Source organism: Amblyomma maculatum, chromosome 1, assembly GCF_055883805.1.
Source record: "Amblyomma maculatum isolate TAMU_Amacu chromosome 1, ASM5588380v1, whole genome shotgun sequence".
Lineage (NCBI taxonomy): Eukaryota > Metazoa > Arthropoda > Arachnida > Ixodida > Ixodidae > Amblyomma > Amblyomma maculatum.
This window is the reverse complement of record NC_139344.1, coordinates 45,084,637-45,105,369: the sequence shown is the minus strand read 5'-3', so window position 1 is coordinate 45,105,369 and position 20,733 is coordinate 45,084,637. Positions and strand designations below refer to the sequence as shown.

Sequence of the window (20,733 nt, the reverse complement as noted above, 5' to 3'; positions counted from 1 at the left end):
CAGCGCCATCTGGTGGCACACTGGCAAGGTGGCGGGGCAGCAAAACGCGGCACGAACAAAAACGACATAAAAAAAACATACAAATTAGCCGAGTCCGACCTTTTCTCCCTAAAAAAGGTGCTTTTTATGAAGTTGATGGCAAATGTAAAATGTATTAAGCTTGCAGACAAAGCGACTATTATTTTCTCTCGTCAAAAGCAGGCACTATTTTTTATCGCGGATGCGGAGAGCGCAAACAAGCGCTGTAGCTTTGGTAGTGTTGCACTTGATGTATGAAACGGAGTATAGGTCCCTCACATCCACAGAGGCAGTCACCTGGCGCCGCCTGCAAGCCAAGAACCACATGTCTCCCAGATGGAGATACCTCACGCAAACTGGAAATCCGGAGGACCAGTTCTGCAGATTCTGTAGCGATATAGGAACGTTACGTTAAAACATATCCTCTTGGAGTGCAGCCACTCCCCGGGCTACAATTTATTCAAGGACGCAGAAGCATGGGAGACCGCGCTTCATAGCGAAGACCCGGCGACACAGGCCAACATTGTCCGACTGGCAACCGAAGCGGCGAACCGCTTTGTCTACTAGCCCCTGCCTCTTGGGGTGACATCGGGCTCCCTGGACGCCTGCGAGCGGTGCCGGAGCTCCGGTGTCGCCTCTTCCGGACAATAAAAGTTTTCACCACCAACACCACCCTCAAGAAAACCATAAAGCACCAGCTAGTCTGGCTGGTTCTTTTGCTGGTATAATACAAAGGAACCAAGCTACCAAACCTACAAGACACACCACTTCTGAGGCTACCTACATTTCTTTCTCACACCACATTGATACCTAACAGATGCGCTTATCAGTATGCTGAAAAACAAGAATGCGAGGTATGCAGTGAGTTTACAAGAATTAAGAGTTTAAGCCTGCCATAACATTAGATCATAAGTCATTCAGGTTTGGTACTTATGCAAACATGCTAAATAATGCCTGTCAACTTTATTAGTACAATTCTGGTTAGCACCAAAAGAAAAATCTAAATTTAGGTATTTGCTACTGCCAGCTGCAACAGCAGAGGGGTACCAAGACATTTTCTTCCAGGCAAATTAGTTTTTGTACAGGACTGTGCACCCTGATATAAAACTTCAATACAGTATAATGATGAATTTAAAGACGCTAAGATTGCAATTAGCATGATTCTACCATATTATCATAAAAGTTGTGTTGTTTGCTTTCCAGTGCAAGCATTTGCAAGAGCCGTTACATTCAACAAGACATCAATAGAGGAAAACATAACTGGAGGTGTGGGGACACTTAAACTCCGGCTGGATATGGCGTGACAGCTTTAATGGCCCCTGTTTGCCAGCTCCCCTTACAGATCCTCTTTCACATACATGCACTTTGTTAGTCACTTAAATACTAACCTTTTGAGAAGACAGGCAATCACGGTGCTCATACAGCATATTTTTTTAACAATAAATTGTGCAGCAGGAAAAGAAGGTTGCATTCATGCAGTAATCACCAATTAAATGGCATTAATTTCAACTTACTAAATGCATCATTTGGTACAAACGCATTCAACAAAATAGTACAAGAAATGGCAACGAGTATTAAATGACCAGAAAAAATGTTACTTGTAATCACATAAATCCACTTGATGGGGACCTGTACTTCCAGTAGCAGGTCCCTCATCAAGCAGGTAATAAAATGCATCCCTAAAGGTAAAAATCATCTAACAGCTCTTATAAAATATTTTCTCTATGTACAAGGCGAAAAGTAAGTAGTTAAAGCCCAACAGGAATGTGCAAGTTGTTTCAGTGTTTAGATTTGGGCCCCTAAGGCAGATTCAAAGTGCTGTAGAAATCAAAATTCATTGACTGCAGAGTTTTCTTTATGAAGTAATGGATCTCACGTATTTAGCAAGACTAACACCAAAATATAACTTAGTCTGCTTTGCATTTCTTTTTATTGTCCCACAGTGTACACTCATATCACCTGTACAAAACATTCTGAACAGCAGCATAGATCAACAAGTAGCAATCAACATGATCAGAAATATTTTCTGCTGTAGTCCTAGTTTGACCCCATATCACCGAATGACTGGTCTCCAGAAGCTGCCCATTTAAATGGGTAATGTAAGACGTCTGTGGTGCAGCCAAGTTGCAACACAATTTAGTGCTTAAAAAAACCTCTGAACTAACATGGCATTCAATAAATCCTAATAAAATACGAACAAAAATGACAAATCTTCAACAGCCTTCCTTAGAGCACAAAACTGGCGCAGGGAAAAACCTCCTTTACCGAGATGCAAACATCGAAGGTTGTAGTGCGCTACCACAACACATTTGTAATTAATACATCAAGTCCAGCCTAGTCCAGGGCAGCTTCAACTTTCCACACAGAATGGAAACACAAGGTGGACATGACCACCTAGATATATTTGAAGACCATGTCCTTGCGATCAGCAACTGATTGCAGCTCCAGCTTGACTGGGCACTTGAGGATGTAGCCAAGGATTTCCTCAGTGTAGCCAATTAGGAAGTACAACTTGCGAGGAATCACCACTCTTTGCACAATGCCCCCAATGAAGATCATGTTGGCACGGCGCTTGATGAGGATTTCCGAAACAAACATACGGTGCCATGTGCCAGTCATGAACTTGCGAATGAACATGTCTTCCACTAAGGTTTCTGAGCGCCTTAAGCCACCTTGTAGATTGCCTAGAAAGGACACAAGGTGAGAGGTGAAGAGTAGTACCTGAGAATTCCCATAAAACCAAGCGCATTGCATATTCTTTGTCAGGAGATACTATAAAGAAAACAACTGGGCAAGGAACAAACAAGGCAGCTGGCTTCTTTGGTAAAAGAAGTACAAGGAAAAAAAACTCCATCACAAGTCATAGTTCAATCCATTTCTCCAGCATCCTCTTGAATCTTCATTGGTACTCACTAACAGCACCTGGTTCATATACTGAACTGCTTAACGCAAAACAGGAGTAAATCAAGTTACTCTGAATGCCTAATGACCTTAGCAGGAGTTCTGAATTATCTAGGTACAGCCTGGCTCAGTCATGTTATCCCCGACTGGTTTGTAATGAAGCAAGCATGGTATTATTCCTTTCAGATCCTTAACTCATTTTTGCTACGTCAAGTCATGAATGAACATAAATGTAGCTCGGACATTTCAGACATTGCTAGTACTAAACATCCTGCACTGGTGATTCTTCAGATACCAGCCAACATACACTACTATTACACCTTGACTATAGCACGTCAGCACGTTTTAATAACGAGAAGTCCTTTCCAAAAATCATTTATATTTATAGCTCGAAAGCTGCCTTAGCTATCATCTCTAACAGCCTCATTGAATTGCTGACCATAACTACATAAATAAATTCAAAACCCAAAAGTGGTTACTGCATCCCATCATAAGGCTCAGTGGTTATGGCGCTCGACTACTGATCATGAGGGCAACTGTTTGAACAGCCACAGAGGCCACATTGTGGTGGAGACAAAACACCAAGTACCCATGTACTGAGTGACGTCAGTGCACGTCAAAGAATCTTAAGTGGCTAAATTTTGTGGAGCTCTCCACTACGACATCCATAATGTTGGTTTGGGATGTTAAGCCCTATAGACCGTTTACAGTGAGTAGTTCCACTGTTCCCTAACAGGTGGCGCCACTATGACGGCCATCGTTGCTGGCCTTCGGAACGCATTGGCGTGCAGTGCAGACTGCTGCTGTGCATCTTGTGTAAGAATGTCAGCCGACTTTCAAACAGCTGATTTGATGCAGGTGTCATCTGTATTGTTAAAGCATTCTGCAAGGAAGCAGAGCTAATGATCCTGTTGTTTACTGGCGGGAAGAACAGACGATGCTTTCTACATAAGGTGCACATCATGACCTAGGCTACTCTTTTCTCGGAGATGTATTACGAGTTATTGTTCCTTTCTGGGACAAGAAACGGCCTGTGAAATGTAGAGAAAGGCTATACTTCACGCACCAGCTCATTTTAGCACCGGCAGTAGCCATGGGAACTGTATGACGTTTTCTGAGAAACTGTATATTGCGTCTTTACACTGCTGCCGCGTTATTTTTGCAGGGCGTTAAGAAGTACCTTGACGTTATAAGCAGTTATAAGAATTGATTGTGCAGAGAAGGGAAGTCAGTGTGGGCATGTCAGTGAATCTGCTTACTTTAATTAGGTACTCTTTCCAAGGATATGCGGGATCGAATCCTGGCCTCGGCGTCTGCTTTTCGATGCAGCCGAAAACCCAGGCGCCTGTGTGCTGTGTGATATCAGTGCACATTAAAGAACCCCAAGGGGGTGGGAATTTCCGCAGTCCTCCACTCAAAGCCTGAGTCGCTTTGGGACTTTAAACCCCACAAACAAAACCAAACTTTAATTACACAAGCACTGCTGCAATACATGTAATAACTGCTGCTTTTATGAAACTAATGCACGGACAATGATGAAATTTACCATGATAAGATTTTTTATATCCCCGCTTACTTGGGTTGCCTACTGTGGGTTCTGAATTCTGATGCAGTTTCCAGCAGCGCCGATGAACGCTGCTGAGCGCCTGATGCAGCCTTCAAGCAGCAATAGTCTTTTGAAGCCAGGACGTTTACAGGAGGTAAAATTATACCTTATCAATTGTCGGGGTTTACACGTGCGTCCATATTGAGCAGTAAATATTGTGCACAATGTTAAATGGTGAACATTCATAATGCGTCTCAGCCAGCACGGTCTGAACATATGCATTCGCACTTTGCGCAATAAAATTTAAAAAAAAATAGGTATGAGGGGATAATCAGTTTATAATCTATTCATTTTACAGAAAATGTTTTCCAGAGAGCTAGAGAGGGAATTGATTAAAAAACCAAATAAAAAAACCAAGTCGACGGCTGACGGGTTTGTCGAAACGTTCTAGCCAATGCAGACAGTTTGGAAGACGTAATAAATGAACTGCGAGGTTAACTTAAAGCACTTACACATACTATGGGCATTCACATGAAGTCTTTTGTGTGCCTACAAGCTCATTGCCCCAGTGATAGCGGGTACGCCGCACCATGCAGCCGAGTACCAGCACGCTGGAAGCCGTCAAACCAGAAGGCCGGCGATGGCGGAAGGGTCACATGATCAAATATGGCAGCGCCCATGCGCTCGCACTGTAAAAGGTCTAGACTAAACAGAGAGTGATTGCTGCTTACAGTACACTTGAAAAGAAATCCATCCTAAAGTTGCAAAAATGTGTAAGGAGTGGGTTGACTGAGTTTCGACAGTGAAGAAAATAAGGAACTGCTAAAAATAAAACATAACAAGGCCAACTATTTTGCTTTGTGTAAACAGTGTAAGGCACAGTTTTGCAGCACCAGAAGGTTGGAGAACCAACAGGCTTACCATGGCTTGTGTACTAAAATGGCTAAAGGCAATCACAACAAAGGCAGCCTCCTGATGCTTCCGTGGTGACCAGTGCAAGCCCGGTTTCAAAATTCCTCACTGAAACCTGGTGTCCTCTCATAAAATCTGCAATGGCTGACAATCTTAGCACCAATATATCTGGCTGAAACTGCAAGACGTAACTGCAGTGACTGAAAATGCCTAATTCACCCAAAATAACGTCATGTCTGTCGAACCTCGACTGCTTTGAATGTGCTGCCTGCTTAATAACGGCTGACATAACTACACCTCTTGAAGAAGTCGGCAAATCAATAGGTGGTTTTGTCAAACATGTTCACTCTCAGTGCCAATGAAGTACAGCAGAATAATTAAAGAGAACTGCTGTGTAATTCTGTTATGAGAGAACCTGTATTTATGTCTGCAGATTCTAAATATGTTATTTAATTTAATGTAAAACAATTGCCTGAGCACTTATGCAATATGTTATGTGCATTTGAGATGACCTTTCAAGAACTGTTTCCTGATGGATTTTGCTAAAATGCATACATGCCATTGGATTTGCCTGACATCAAGAAATGCAATAAGGTTAAAATTAAGTGCCGTCTGTCACAGACCTCGAGTTACAAAAAATTAAAACTTCCAATTCAAAAACAAATACAAACTTTTCTTCCTGTTTCCAAAGTGGCAACTTCAAAACCCTATAATTTAAATTCTGTGATATGCAGGATGACAATTATTTCATCCCTTGATGCAAGGTAAAACTAATGACATGGATTTTAGCAAGTTCTCCAAAGCAAAAATTCCTGAAAGTTAATCACAAAAACATGAGTAACATATAATGCAAGTGTAACGGAAATGCTTGACCTGAAATTAAATGCCACATTTAGAATCACTACATAAAGATGCCTGTTATTTCAATAATCCATAGTTGTGATTTCATTAATACAAAATTGACCAAAAGTACTCGGTACTGTGAAGTTAGAGACCAGCTCTTCAGGTACTTCAGTTTTGCAATATGCTGAGGTAAAGAATTTGAGTGAGATATGTTTCTATATACATGAAGTTAGAGGCTACTCTATATTTTCGCACATAATCATCCTTCAACTGGCACTCGATGCTTAGCTATCCCAGTGGTTGCATATCTGAATGGGAATCCAAGGCTCACAGGCTAGATTTTTATCTCATCTAGCCATCTATAGTCGGATACAGGATAAAAAAAAAACGCCATCCAGCTATCAAAGGATCCCTCAACCAATAGCTGCCGAGCTATACCATGACGTCACGGTTGACCGCCTTGCACCTACGAGCAGTGCTTGGAACGTGGTTTCTTTGAGTGAGTGCGTGCTGGTAAATAGTTCCTAAATGCTTTGTGAGTTCCAGCAAAAATACATGCATTTACTTAATCCGATCAATAGTTGCTTGCTCATCAGAGTACAACAGGTAAAACACCAAATTCTGAACAATGCAAACACGGGGGCCAGTTGGTTGATCATACTGTGGAATACTGCGCTACTTGATAGACAGAGAGAAGTGGAAGACGACACACGAATGAAGCGCAAACTTACAACTATTTATTTTTATCGACGAAACACGTACATATATACATATAGCATTCTTGTCAAATCACAAACACATCATTCATGCGCGTGATCACGCACGTTATCACTTCGACCACAACTCTGCATCTGCACAGCTATCATATCTAGCTCCTCTTTTGTGAGAGCCACAGATGGTGTACTAACGCACATATCTTTTTCTGCCGACTCAATTAAGAAGGCTTCTACGATTTCTCTTTCAATTCTTTCCTTTTGTTTGCCTACAATTTCAGTCCTGTGGAATAATGGTTTGCAGCCAGTTTCGCATCGCAAGCAATGTTGCGCAAGATTTCCAGGGTGGCTGATTTTCCCACAGTCATTATGATGTTCCAGGAGCCTCTTATTAACACATCTTCCCGTTTGTCCGATGTATTCTGAAGGTGATTTTCAGCACAGTCGAGTTTTCACAAAACCGCTTTGTTGTTCTGCACTTCACTGCATCTCTTTTCCGTTATGGAGCCCTACGAGGTAACATCGGAATGCATTTCATCCTTCTTGAGTGAGGATTGTGGAGAGTTAAAGTCCATGCCTCATAAGTGGTACGAGAAGAATAAGAGCGGCCGTATCATCTGCAGTTGCGGATGGAAGATGATCTAAAATGCGTATGTTCACTTGAGGTATCAGCACCCGGAGCGTAGCGTGGAAGAAACATGTGCGGTAGTGAGTGACCTTCTTGGAGTCAGCATGGCATTGGTGCTGGATGTCAAAAAGGAGGTGAAGGAAAATAATGGAAAAGTTACAACGCCCTCCCGGAAGCACCCTCGAAACGCAGGCAAGAGACGACGCACAGAGGTGTATGATGACTTCATAAAGTGCGCATTGCAGTCTTGTGTACATCGGTTTTTTTCGCCGTAATGAGATCCCAACTGTGAAGAAGATTGCTGCCGATTTGATCGCGGCAAAAGCTGCTTCAGTATTATTGTTTTTTCACCTGCTGTGATTAATTCAGTGGCGTGTGTGTGTCATATGCCTGGCTTGGTGCTCACTGCCATTCAGATATAGCAGTCGGCACGAGGAAAGCAGTTTGGGTGTTTCATTCCTGATCTTATTTGCTGTAATTAACTCAACAGTGCATAGCGTGCAGCTCGTTCAGCCAAGATTGGCTTCTGATTCAGCAGTGACATTGTCATTTTCCAATGAGTTTAGTTCTCTTCAAGACTATATACGAAAGAAAAGTGTCATTCAGAATGAGTCATTTTCTGGAAATACAGTATACATGAAAGCACGAACTGATGGGCGAATTGGTTTTGCCATGTGGACATGAAACGACACATTTCGTTTGGCAACAACATGACGAACTCGGGGCCAACATATTGGATACAGTGTTAACGTCTTCTGAACCCGTACTGACCTACCCAAAGAGAAGCATCCGATGAACCTGCTTTTTAAATCTGGAAATAAGGAGATTTAGTGCCATGCTGACAGTGTGCTCTGTAGCAGGTCTGTGCACTGACAGCAAGCGCACAGTTACTCTAGGCTCCACAACACTGGCTTTGTTCTAAACTTTTTCTGGAAATAAGGCCACACTGTCACCCTATAGGTATTTTCTCCACAGAGAGAGACTTTCCTCTCCTGTACAGCATGAGTTTTGCCAAACTCATTTAGAGGTTAATGCAATCTGCAGCGAGCGACACTAAGGTTTATCATGTGACACTGTGCAAATGGCATCAAAGACTTGTGGTGCTCATTGAAAGTGATGTTAAATTTGCCCATGTTATGGTATAAATGAAAGGTGCATGTCTGTGTAGCTGGCTAACCCAAAATTGTCTTCTGGCACATTGAGGGTTAAAAATGACCTGCTTCAATGTTTCAAGCCAAATGTGTCTTCTGACACATTAGACAGGACGAGAACAGTTGCTTCAGTGTTCCATATCTCATCAGATTTGCAGTCCTGATAGTATGCGTGGTGTGGAAGTCAATCTGCCATTTGCATGGCTAGCTGGCTTCTAACACAGGTGTTGAGATGTGCCCACTTTGCAGCTTTTTCTTAGCCTTGAGTGACGACAAAGAGCCCAGGGCAGCGCTGTGGAGCTTAAAATGGATAATAACTTAATTTGCACATACATCTTTGTCATGTACAGGGTGCCTTTAACCTACCTATATTTTTTTTTTTTTAAAGCAAGTAATTTTCTACTCGGTGGACTAGCGTCTGCTTAATGAAACATGCAGTGGCCTTGACCTGTGTATCACGTTGGTCTTTCAGGCTCTATAACTGTTACTATAACTCAGCAACACCATGCCATTCAAAAATTGCTCAGGCTCTCTCATCCAATGTATGCAGCCAGTGAGCACATAAGAAAGGTGTTGTTCACATTAACAGTATGTTGGTGAATACTGGCACCACAAGGTGAAAACTGCATGTAGTGCAGCGTGCAAACCATCACCATGTCCACTACTGGCATGTACCGGTGCTATGCTGTGCCTGAAAATGAAGAGGCCCACTCTCTTGGCGCTGATTACACCTTATTGTGCGCCACAAGGTTAGGCATAGCGGCTGAGTATCTTTGAGCCCCCCGAATAAACGCATGCCTACGGTAGCACAAATGCCTCGTAGTGCTAATTGTGGATGATCATTGTTCACCATGGTCTATGACATACACAAATGCTTAATAAAACTGCTATTCCTTCACTACAGTGTTCCTTATAATCTTTGATGTTAAACTCCTCTCCTCCGCTTTGGTATGTTAAACAATGTGAAACCAAACCAGAATACAACAGTGTGCAAGCATGTTCAGCACAGTATCGACAGCACTTAACGAGTGCTATAGTTTCGGCCTCTAATACTAGGTTTCAGTAACATGTGCAAATTAGCTTGACAGAAGAGAAAACTGACAAAGGACCGCATTCTTATACAGCAGTGAGAATGTGAGAAATGCTGAAGGGTGCACTTCTTTGTCTAGAATGGTATAATTAGTTTCACAGCTTGTGTTCATGCAGGCGGCTATGCCAGCAAAGCTTCTTATTTACAATTCCGAGAGCTACTCAGACGACAGAAACACAGGGCAGGTAACATAACAGTGTTATCTTAGCACATAACCGAGTCGCACAAGCGAGAAAAGCAGTCTCGAAACTAACTGGGCAGCATGTATGCATTCACGATCAAGAAATGCAAAGTTTTTGTTTTGTATTATTGGCGCTTTTTGATCACATACAGATTTAAGAAACAAAGCAAATTAAAATTAGCAAAACTGGATCACAATGCACCCAGCACAGCTTTCAGACAAATAGGTCGGTATATATGCTCCAAAAGGGCATGCAGTGCTTGACACTTCATTTACATTTCTCTCTGTTCATCTCATAACTCTTTCTGGCTTTATCGCCGTGCGCTACTCACCAACCGAATATCAAACACTTACAGGCGCATTCCCAGATAAATAAGAACCAGCAGTTGCCATCACCTTTCGCGCTCGCTGGTGTGACAAGAACATGGGCAGCAATGTATTTTCGCCGACATCGGAGGGATGAAACGGGAGCCCGATCAACACACACGCTTACACTTAGAAGTTCACGCACAAAAAAAGCACATCCTCGGAAGGCGATTACCACTGCTGTATGGCACACAATGTTCTGAATCACCGAAGAATGACACAAATAGTACCACAGTAGACAGCGGCGGTCTCCCAGTAGCACGTCAAGTGGTACCGAAATGCTACAGCGATCGTTGTCCCCCCCCCCGCATACAAATACCTCTACACAACCCACAAATGACGCTTTTTGCCGAATCCCACCTTGAGATATCAGTACATAACACTAACGTTGGAGTATGTGCGCATCTATCTGGCGACAGCGGTGGGGAAGGACGCGACAACCCCAGGCGGCCATTTTGGTAAAAGTCCGCAATACCGCGAGCGTAGAACACATTCCTTTGTTTGTTTGTTTCTTTTCCCGTGTGTGCCGTGACGTCACTGGAGCGATGCCATTGGCATCGGTCAATGAAGGGGGGTCGTTTTGAAAAAGGGGGTTGTTTCAAGGCTGTTTGCCGCTTTTTCTTAACCTGTATCCGACTATAGCGGCTGCCAACGTCAGGAGCAGTAGTGCATAGGGTGTGTCCGGAAAGTAATGCAATTTTATCAGTAGCAAAAATATTATTCAAGACAGCGTTACAAACATTAAAAATTCTTTGAGTAGTCCCCTTTGGCATCTAGACACTTTTGCCGGTGACTTTTCCATGCACTGTACGCATCCTGGAAGGCATTGACAGGAACCTCGTTTAGAGCCTTCGTCATGGCGGTCTGGATCGCTTCAATGTTGCCAAAACTGACAACATTTAGGGTGCTCTTGATTCTCAAGAACAGGAAGAAATCTGCCGGATCCAGGTCCCGACTATAGGGGGCTGGAGCAGTAACACCAAGCTGTGCTTGACCAGAAACTCATACGCGCAGAGACGTGTGGCTGAAGTGTTGTCATGGTGCAACTGCCAGGTATCAGTGATCTCCTTTCACGCTCGGAGGACCCTTTCTCAATTTATAGGGCACATTCAGTAGTAGCAGTGTTGACTGCCTGTCTTTGGGGCACAAAGTCTTTGTGAATGCCCTTGGCATCAAAAAAGACAGCTTGAATTGTTTTCAATTTCAACTGGCTCATTCTTGCCTTTTTGGGGTGAAGGGACTCTGAGGTGTGCCATTCAGAACTTTGGTGCTTTGCATCAGGGTCGCACTCAAATAGCCATGTTTCGTCGCTGGTAATGCCGCTTCCCAAAAAAAATCAGGTTGAGTTTCGAGATTCAAATAAGGATCAAACATTCGCTCACAATCACCACTCGGTTTTTATTGTGGTTGTCAGTCAACAATTTGGGGACCTGCTTAACGCACACCTCTCGCATGTTTAAATTTTCGCTTACGATGTCGTGCACGGTTATTTTTGGAATATTGAGCGTCTCTGCAATCATGTGCACATTCATTCAACTGTCGGTGTTCAAAATATTGCGAACACGAGATACATGTTTGTCCCCTTTTCTGGTTGATGGCTGTCTAAGCGGGATTCATGATCAACATCTTTCCGGCCAACCTTTAACTCCTTCATCCACCTTAAAACATGAGAACATGACAAAGCAGGTTTCCCATAGGCTTGCTGAATCATTTGATAGGTGTCAGCAAGACTCTTATTGAGTCATCACAAAACGATCACATACAGTTGTTCGTGTGCGGATGCCATCGCATGTCGTGACAAGGGTACTATCGTGACAAAGGTACTATAAGTGGGTACACGCAAACAGCAATCCTGACGCTCCCAGAGCTTACAGCAGACTGTAAACAAAAGTTGAGCACCGCCTCCACCTATCCCAACCAAACCAAGCGCAGTAGGACCGACAGTAGCGCCCCAAAAAAATAATAATAATAATTGCATTACTTTTCGGACACACCCTGTATCACCCCCATGCCCGCAATCTCCATGACCTGCCAACTACCACATGCCAGAGGCATGCTCATTATTTTTCGCACATAATGCGCACCGCCATGATGTGCCCTCCTCCTCCACTTCCCACCTTGCACATCCACCTTTACTTCTTCTGCTGCTGCCTTGCTATCCCTTCAGGAACCTCTCACTCCTCTGCATTTCTTTCCCGGCTTTCTGTACAGTGCAGTCATGCCCTCTCGTCATATTCTATTCTTTGAAAATTCCTGGAAGCATTGCCAACAGGTTACGCATTCTTCAGCTGGAAGGGAACAACAAAAACAGTGCTTAAAGATGGGGCAGCAGAAAAAGACTAAACACATGTGTTGCTTTTCTTTCCTTTTTCTGCTGTCTCATTTGTAAACGCTGTTTTCGTCCTTCCCTTCCAACACGAACAAACAAGCCCAACTCTACCTTCTGCTTCCATTCTTCAGCCCTCGTCAACACCTACTCTTTCCACAGTAGCCACTCAGCAGATTCTTCCCATCGCTGCCCCATTCCAGCTGTGCAATCTGCACACGTTACCTTCATCCTCTAACCTTCTTGCCTCCGATCCCAGCATATGCGGGGTGGGAATTTCCATCTCTCCACTCTGCTACCTGCTAGTCATGGCAGGTAGTGTTTCACTCTGCATGGCCACGCAAAGTTGCCCGAGGCTAAGCAGGATCTTGTGTTTTATCGGTGCAGCGCATACAATGGAGGACGAGAGGAGACACACACACACAGCACTGTGTCTGTGTCTCCTCAAGTCCTCGTCGTATGTGCTGAACCAATAATGTCAAACCAACATGCCCAAGTGTCTACCTTGTCAGGATCTTGTGCCCCCGATTAGCCTTTGCAACTTGCAACAGGGTGGCCCAACGGGTCACTTTGTCCCAAGTACACTTGAGCTTCGCCTTTGAGTGTAGAATGTTGCGATTCCAATGCTGCCATTCACCAAACTGTCCGTGATGTCTGTTTTGGGTGACCACAGCCAGTTGCAGGAGGCCAAACAGAATTTTGCACACCAGGTTGGCCAGCGTTAACTATGATAAGATGGCCCCACGGGCCCCTCCATAACTGCCTGGCTGCCACGCCAATGTTAACAGCGATGCCGCTCAAGCCAGTAACGGGCACCTAAAAGCTGTGCTCCAAACAAAACTTTTAAAGCCCAGTGTACCCATTTAGTTTACACATGAGAGTTAAGCTTTGAAATTTCAACCAAAAAACAATGGTATCCTTGAAGTCCTGATAACTGGCTATTGAGTGGTAGTAGCAACTGCAACAGTTAAGCAGCAGTTCCATAGCTGCAGTCTCCACACAGACCATGTCATGTCCCACTCCAGCCCAAAGATAACTGAGGCAACCAAGGTTTTAGATGTAAGCTTCTTTTAAAATGGGTTTTTAATGTCCCAAGGTGACTAAGGCAATGAGGTTTGGTTTGGTTTTGCTGGGTTTAACATCCCAAAGCAACTCGGGCTATGAAATACACCATAGTGGAGAACTCCAGAAATTTCGACCACCTAGGGTTCTTTAATGTGCACTGACATCACACAGCAGACGTGCGCCTTGCTTTTTGCCTCCATTGAAAAACGGCCACAAAGGCCGGGATTCGATTTCGAACCCTTAGGAACAGTAGTCGTGCGCCACCTCGGCGGGGCTCAGGCTATGAGGAATGCAGTAATGAAGGCCACCAGATAATTCAACCACCTAAGGTGCTTTAACACGCACTGACATTACACAGTACACAGGCACCTTGTGCTTTGCTTCTACTGAAACAGAGCTGCTCCAGCAGGGATCGAACCTGGATCACCCAGCTCAATAGTAGAATGCTCTACCCGCTGAGCCACAGTAGTGGGGCACAGGTAAATTCTACTAGCGTTTTTGTCCGATGGATCCAATATTTACCTTTTGCCATTTTCTTTGTTTCTTCCCTTGTACTCCCTTGTAGGAACAAACCTCTAACTGCAACTACCCCTTCTGGTAAATCTCTAGTAAATTTCTACTTGAATAACTATACTGGTAAATTGACTTTTGCATTTAGCGCATGATGGCCTTGCTGCCTGTGTGCCATAAAAGCCAGCAGAATCCAACCAACTTCTGGAATAACAACTTATAAGTCGACTTCTCATGTTGACCAAGATACCAAGATAAGCTCCAAGTGGCTTTTCCCCTAGCAGAAATGCAACATCATATCAGCAAAGTACAGGGGCAGATTGAAGATAGGGGGCAGGGGTCCCTTTTCTCCCATGCAGCCCCTCCAGAAGTGAACTGACCCATAAATTTATTCCTGGCACAGCGACGGTCTTATGGAAGAGTGCAATGCCGCAGCAAGTAAATTTGTGAAAAAAAAAAAAAAAAAAAAACAGAAACAACAGAAATAAACCTGCAAAAGCCTACTGAATTCTGAAAAAAAAAAAAAATAAATAAATAAATAAATAAATAAATAAATAAAAAATGCTCCAACCGATATCTATATAATGTTCATTGCCTCAAAAGCAACTAAAGCCATCGTGACTCCCGGATATGATACCACAATCCTTCTCTTTCAAACACATAAGTTTGTTCGATGAGTATGGAGGAATAAATATATGAAATGGATGCCTATCTGTGATCAAGGCAGCAGCCGAAATATCTACTGCTAAAACTGCCACTATGTTTAGACACTTTTCTTTAGTAATGATTCTCTGAACCCCGTGCAACATTAAACATATAGATTTCAGAGCTCTGATTGAATGATAAGGCACTGCAATATCTAACCCTACGCAAGCAAAAAAATGCATACGCGATATGCATTTCACAGTGCTCTAAACATGCGCAAATTAACGTACAAGAACACCACTTGCTCAACAAGTAGAATATAAATGCTTCTTGCAAGTTAAGGATGGGATTAGTCCTCACTATAGCAGCTGCTATAAAATTTGTAACCCTAAGTCTATGCGTTGGGTCAATTAAAGCTGCAAAATGATGCTTTCTGAATTTTGGACACTTCTCAGCCACTAGTTGAGCTTACTTGCAGTGCCGCTAACACCCATATACTCTGCAGTGTCATCAACATCTCTACCTGCTCAGTGTGCTTGAATCGTACTCTCGACACACACTAGAAAGCGCCATTGGCAGCAATGTCGCTCAGCAGGCCACCTATAGATAAGCAGCAACTGCCTTCCGTGATCAGTGGGTTCAGTGGCTGTACCATGGCAAAGTCATTGAATCTGATTTTTTTCATCATGCAGATGTCGACCCACTGGGAGTCATGATTATCTCATTAATCAATAATGGAGTAGTTCAAGACACTTCTGTTGTTCCTGACTCAATAATTTGGTAACAAGTGATAAAGTTCAAACAAACTAAACTACTCTTCCCAATTGCAACATGAACTCATGATTATTCTTATTAAAAATGGTTGAGCTGAATAATTACCCTGTCTAGAGTACAGTTCCCTCCTGTAAAACACAAACTATTACAGAAACTATACGCACTGGTATTCCATGAGTTCCAGGCCTTGCGATGAGCAATCTGATGGGGGGGATTAGCCATCTCATAAGTTAGTGGCCTGCTGCGATTGCGTGTCACCCTGTAGCGGCCCGCGCGGTTCTTCTCCAAAGTGGCTGTTGTGTGCAAGGCAGCAGCATGGCCAGGTGACGGCAGAATCTCTGGAAGGCATAGCCGTCCGAGTGCCTGGGCATGAAAAAATGAAGCCACTTAGTGCCCTTACACAGACACCATGTTAGCACTTCAACAGAGCATTTTGAAGAAAAATCAAAGTGCTATGTGCATATGTTTTAATTTCTAGTTGGCCAGAGAAACCGAACAATGCGCATGATGTTATTGTAGCTGGAAGTGAGGCAGCCAATCAAAAATACTGATAATAGGAGCATCAGACAATCTGGCTTGGTACAGAACATGAGTTTTGGCATCACTTCAGTTAACCAATTCAATTTAATCTCAAAATTCAGCTTGTCTCAAGTATTGAACACAAGCTGCGTTGAAGGCAACGTGGCGGCGCAGCAATAGCGCACCAGAGGTATTCGCTGCGAGATCGAGAGGTGGCGCCACCGTCGCTCCGATAGTGGGCATCGGCAGACGGCGGTGCTCGCAGAAACGCATGCGCCGTATGTCTGCTTTCGAGTTTACAGCGGGTTTGTTGGCAATGAAAACATACCTGATGCAAAGCATTAGCGATTTACTGTTTAGAGTGTTCCAATATTACAAATAAATTCCGTGGGTTTCGCCAATGCAGCAAAACAAAAAAAAAAAAAAAATAGGTAGATGCATGTATTTTCGGAAAACAAGGCATGCAACCACCTGTCTTTTAGATTTACTGGCATCGCTTTGGACGCTTTTTGCGTTGTATGGTGCTCACAGGCCTGACATTTGAACCTGAGCATGGCGTATCTTATCACCTTTTCAACAGTGTGCACGCGTCTAATAGGAGTGAGACAAGCACATTTAGTGTCAAGCCCACAGAGATACAAGGTTCGTGCTCTGACCTGCAGTACTTTAGAATGAATCGAGGCAGCCTGGTTCATTATATCGTACTTGACTCGAGGATTAAGCAGGTTAAATGTTGCACTGACAGCGTACTGCCTGGCGGGTTGCCATAGACTGAGTGGACATCAACACTGGCTAGACAACCAGGCACAAGTATTATCCAAAAATGAGATCACGCCAGCACTATACAAGAAACCTCACTGCACAGGAAAGCTGACTGCTCAGGGTAGAGCGGTGAGCGGATTGAGTTTGCCGAGCTCACAACAAGGCGGATGCTTCTTGCGGCAGATAATCTGGTAGTGTTGCACTGTGAAACCGGGGGAAGTATAAGGAATTTCTTATGAGTGTGATATTCCTAAATGGTAAATTAGCAGTGTAATTTTTTTTTTTTCAATGACGATGAATTTCACTATGTGACAGAACTTTTACACACTTGACAAAATTTAGGAAATTGGCGATTAATTTTCAGTAACAAAGTGCAAGATATGAATCAGTAGCTGCGAAGACATCGTAAAAACTGCGCTTGGTCACTGTCATGTTCTGGCAAGGAATTTTGAAGGCTGAAGATTTCTTTATCATGGTAATTATTGTTGACTTGGGGCGGTTCTGTCGTTTACTTCCAACAGGTGCTGGATATAAAACTATCCTGAAAGAAATGGAGTTCATCTTATATATGCGATCATAAATTTGTATTTATTGCCTAACTAAACACCGAGCCCGTATGAAGCTATTTTACTTCCCTTGTCAGAAACCAGTTTGCTTGAAAGACAGTACCGACAAAAAGGGGTCCTAATCATTCTAATGGGCTACCAGTGTACATTGATCTAAGTGTATTATGTAATATTTAGTGTAACAGGTGCTGGGAAGATTTGCTTCCCAAACATTCGAGCATTTCAATAGCCGTTACGGATATGCAGTGCCATGCAACATCGCCTATATGACGGATGATGTAGGGGTGGGCCTCAGTGTCGTTGACCACGTGGGATTGTTTAAGATGCAGTCAAATCCCACAGCCAAGGAGCGCCTTTCGAAACGGTTGGAATCAATACCCCCGTTCTCGAAATCAGCAGTCGAGCACCCTACCACCGAGACACTGCGACAGAGGTTCAACAGCAAAAAAAAAAAAAAAAAAAAAAAAAAAAAAAAAAAGAAACACTCGGCCAACTCTTTCATGAATGCAGAAGGCACTGAGTAGCTTGTTCAAACTCTGCGGTCGCAAGTTTCAGTAGTTGTGGTATTCCAAACAGAAATGAAAATGTATGATTTTTGAGCGTTTGCATTAAGTTTTATTGGCGTCAGCAACCTGCTTTGCTTTGACACAGCGCCTAACGACAGCATCGCTTCATTTGAGACACCACTTGTCAAAGAATCTCAGGCGCCAAAGACCGCAACTGATGACAACTATTTTTTTTTTAATGGAGCATGGGGTGGATAGCCTGTGTTCATATTTCATTTGCAAGAGACAGATAGGTAAGCAAAAGTGCACAGGAACTGCGAAACAAGCAAAAAGCGCTCCTGTAGATGCTGCACGCACGCACGTAAATCACTAAGGGCTGAAGCACAATGCGAACACGCATCCACACTGAGAAGGGTTTGCCGCTATGCCGCTAGGTGGCGATTCTGCTCAATCTCGAGGCAAATACGCACTGTCTATAAAGCTACTGTACCAAACAGAGTCAGGCCCACTTATAGTGAACTTGACAATCATGTGGATTCCAGTCACTGTATCGTTAGTTCGTAGTAAGCAGGTTTGCCCTTTTGCAGCCCCCCCCCCCCCCAAAAAAAAAACTAAGAAGAGCAAAGTGTGACAAACATTGCCATTGATTTCTTTTAATGATTGCTTGTGGTTGCCAGTTAGATATTACCAAGCTGCTTTCTAAGTTCTTCAGCATGATCACATCTTCCTGGCCACTTTATGAATGCAATAACAGCGATAGCGATAGAGGCATTCAAGGCATCTGGTGATATGTTGCCATCCACCTCTTTGATTTCTGACAAGGACGCAGCAGTGATGATACTACAGCGTATGTGCCCGCAGAATGTATTGCATGTCTACTGTCTGTGCAATGCCTCCATGAGGCAGCAGCGCCGAGAGCGGAGCATTGACCCAGACAGTAACACACACTCTGGACCTGATGGGCCAGGGAGGCATACCAGATGACTATTCAGATTGGTTATGGCTACTGATCAGCGGCCGTTTGTAGCATTTCCTTCAACATTGCTCCTTTCTCGCGCTTATCACTAATCTGCTTCAACATTAGATGCTCTACAAAACCAGGGTATATGCATGCACATCAGATCGATCTTATAGCCTGTTATATGGAAAGGCCGGCACATGTTTCTTTTTTTTCTGTTCTGAGGGGAGCTACAGGGCTGTAGTACCTGGGAGACGCTCCTCGGTCTCCGCTTTGGCGAGAAGCGCGCGTCTTCGAGCTGCGGTGGCGAATACCCAGTGGCCCCTCTAGTTATAACCGAGCGGTGGTGCTATAACTAGTTCGTTTTGTCTAAGACGCGGTGCCATAGCCTTAATACTAATTTTGAAGGTAGCTCCACCCTCGTTCGTAATAAGCGAGCGTTCTTTATAACAGCGGCCATTAAAAGCGGGCTCGACTCTATCTACTTCGCAGGTGGCCCCGGCAGTGGAGAGATGTCAAGTACTCGGCAGGGCAGCCCAGTGTTGCAGTAGCCGGCACACCTGTCTTTTCTGTTGGTGTTACATAACCTCAGCATAAAAGACAGGAGTGTCGGCTTATTGGCCGCGATTAGCCAAAGATCGCAAATATGAGAGGCACGCGTAGCCGAAATTCGCAGCCGCAGAGGCAGCCATAACAGCTGCTGAGGTTCGGTAACGCCAGTAGGAAAGAAAGGCGTGCCGGCTACTGCAACACTGCTAGGAAAGTCTGTGCAGTGACAACAGGTCAAGTTACGCCAACCGGAACGCTGCCCTCTGCAGCACAAGTGATATGCTGCATTTTCCAAGGAAATGCAGGGTCACCCAGCGTAGACATAGAAGCGATGCAAAAGTGTACGACTACCTTCAGGTGCCCGCAATACGGAAATAACAAACCCAACACTGAACCAGAAAAAAAAAGAAGAAAAAAAAAAAAAGCAAGCACGAGCGTGTTTGAAGGTTTGAATTCCACTTTTTTTATCAAATTTTCCAAACAGGATACACGAGCACAGAGGCAGCCAACAAACTTCCGGTACCTAAAGGTATTTCATCAAATATTTCATACGCAGGTTTAAGTTCGGAGCGAAAGAAAAGACGCACCACAGGGCTTGTTATGGCACGGATACATGAGGGCACAGCAAAAGGAGGCTCCGATGTTTTATTTTTACCACCAATAACAACAACTATTCAGGAAGTTTATAACCATAGAGGCACGTCACAGAAGTAGCTGAGAGCACACATGCTTGAGATTTTCAACTGAACGCTCCGACCATCATCACACTCTGGTGCCCTTCACGAAGCTTGCACGATGCGCAATTTCAAACCCTCCAAAAGAGAAAACCCGAAACTGACTTTAACAGTTTTGCATATTAAACTATCACTAGCTGTTCGAAAAATATCGAAAACATAACTCATGCAAGCAAGGACGAACTCAGTGATGAGAAATTTTGTTTACATCAAAGAAATTTACCTTGCACAACGCACTCATCGTACTCATGGGGGCCGCCATACCTTGCTATTGTCGGGCCGCATATACCCTTTTAAACAATAACATATTTTATGTGTTTAATTTTATAAAATGTTTTAATTTTTTTAATTTTGTTTTTTGTTTATTTTATGTTTTAGTAATTGTTTTAAGTTTTAATTTGCTGCTTTACTGTATGACGTAGATTTTGCCATGTGTTAGAGAGTTTGTACGGACGGGTAGTGCAACGCTC

The 20,733-nt window shown here is 43.7% G+C and overlaps 1 protein-coding gene across 1 annotated transcript; it reads right to left on the bottom strand.

Moving 5' to 3' along the window:
* Positions 1-1,929: 1,929 nt before the first annotated feature.
* mRpS24 (mitochondrial ribosomal protein S24) lies at positions 1,930-20,562 on the bottom strand. Its single transcript, XM_084588053.1, has 3 exons — positions 20,487-20,562; positions 15,834-16,032; positions 1,930-2,702 (listed from the first exon to the last, which is right to left on the bottom strand). Exons 1-3 carry the CDS (start codon positions 20,523-20,525, stop codon positions 2,413-2,415), a joined length of 528 nt encoding a protein of 175 aa, XP_084444179.1. The 5' UTR covers positions 20,526-20,562; the 3' UTR covers positions 1,930-2,412.
* Between the last annotated feature and the right edge of the window lie 171 nt (positions 20,563-20,733).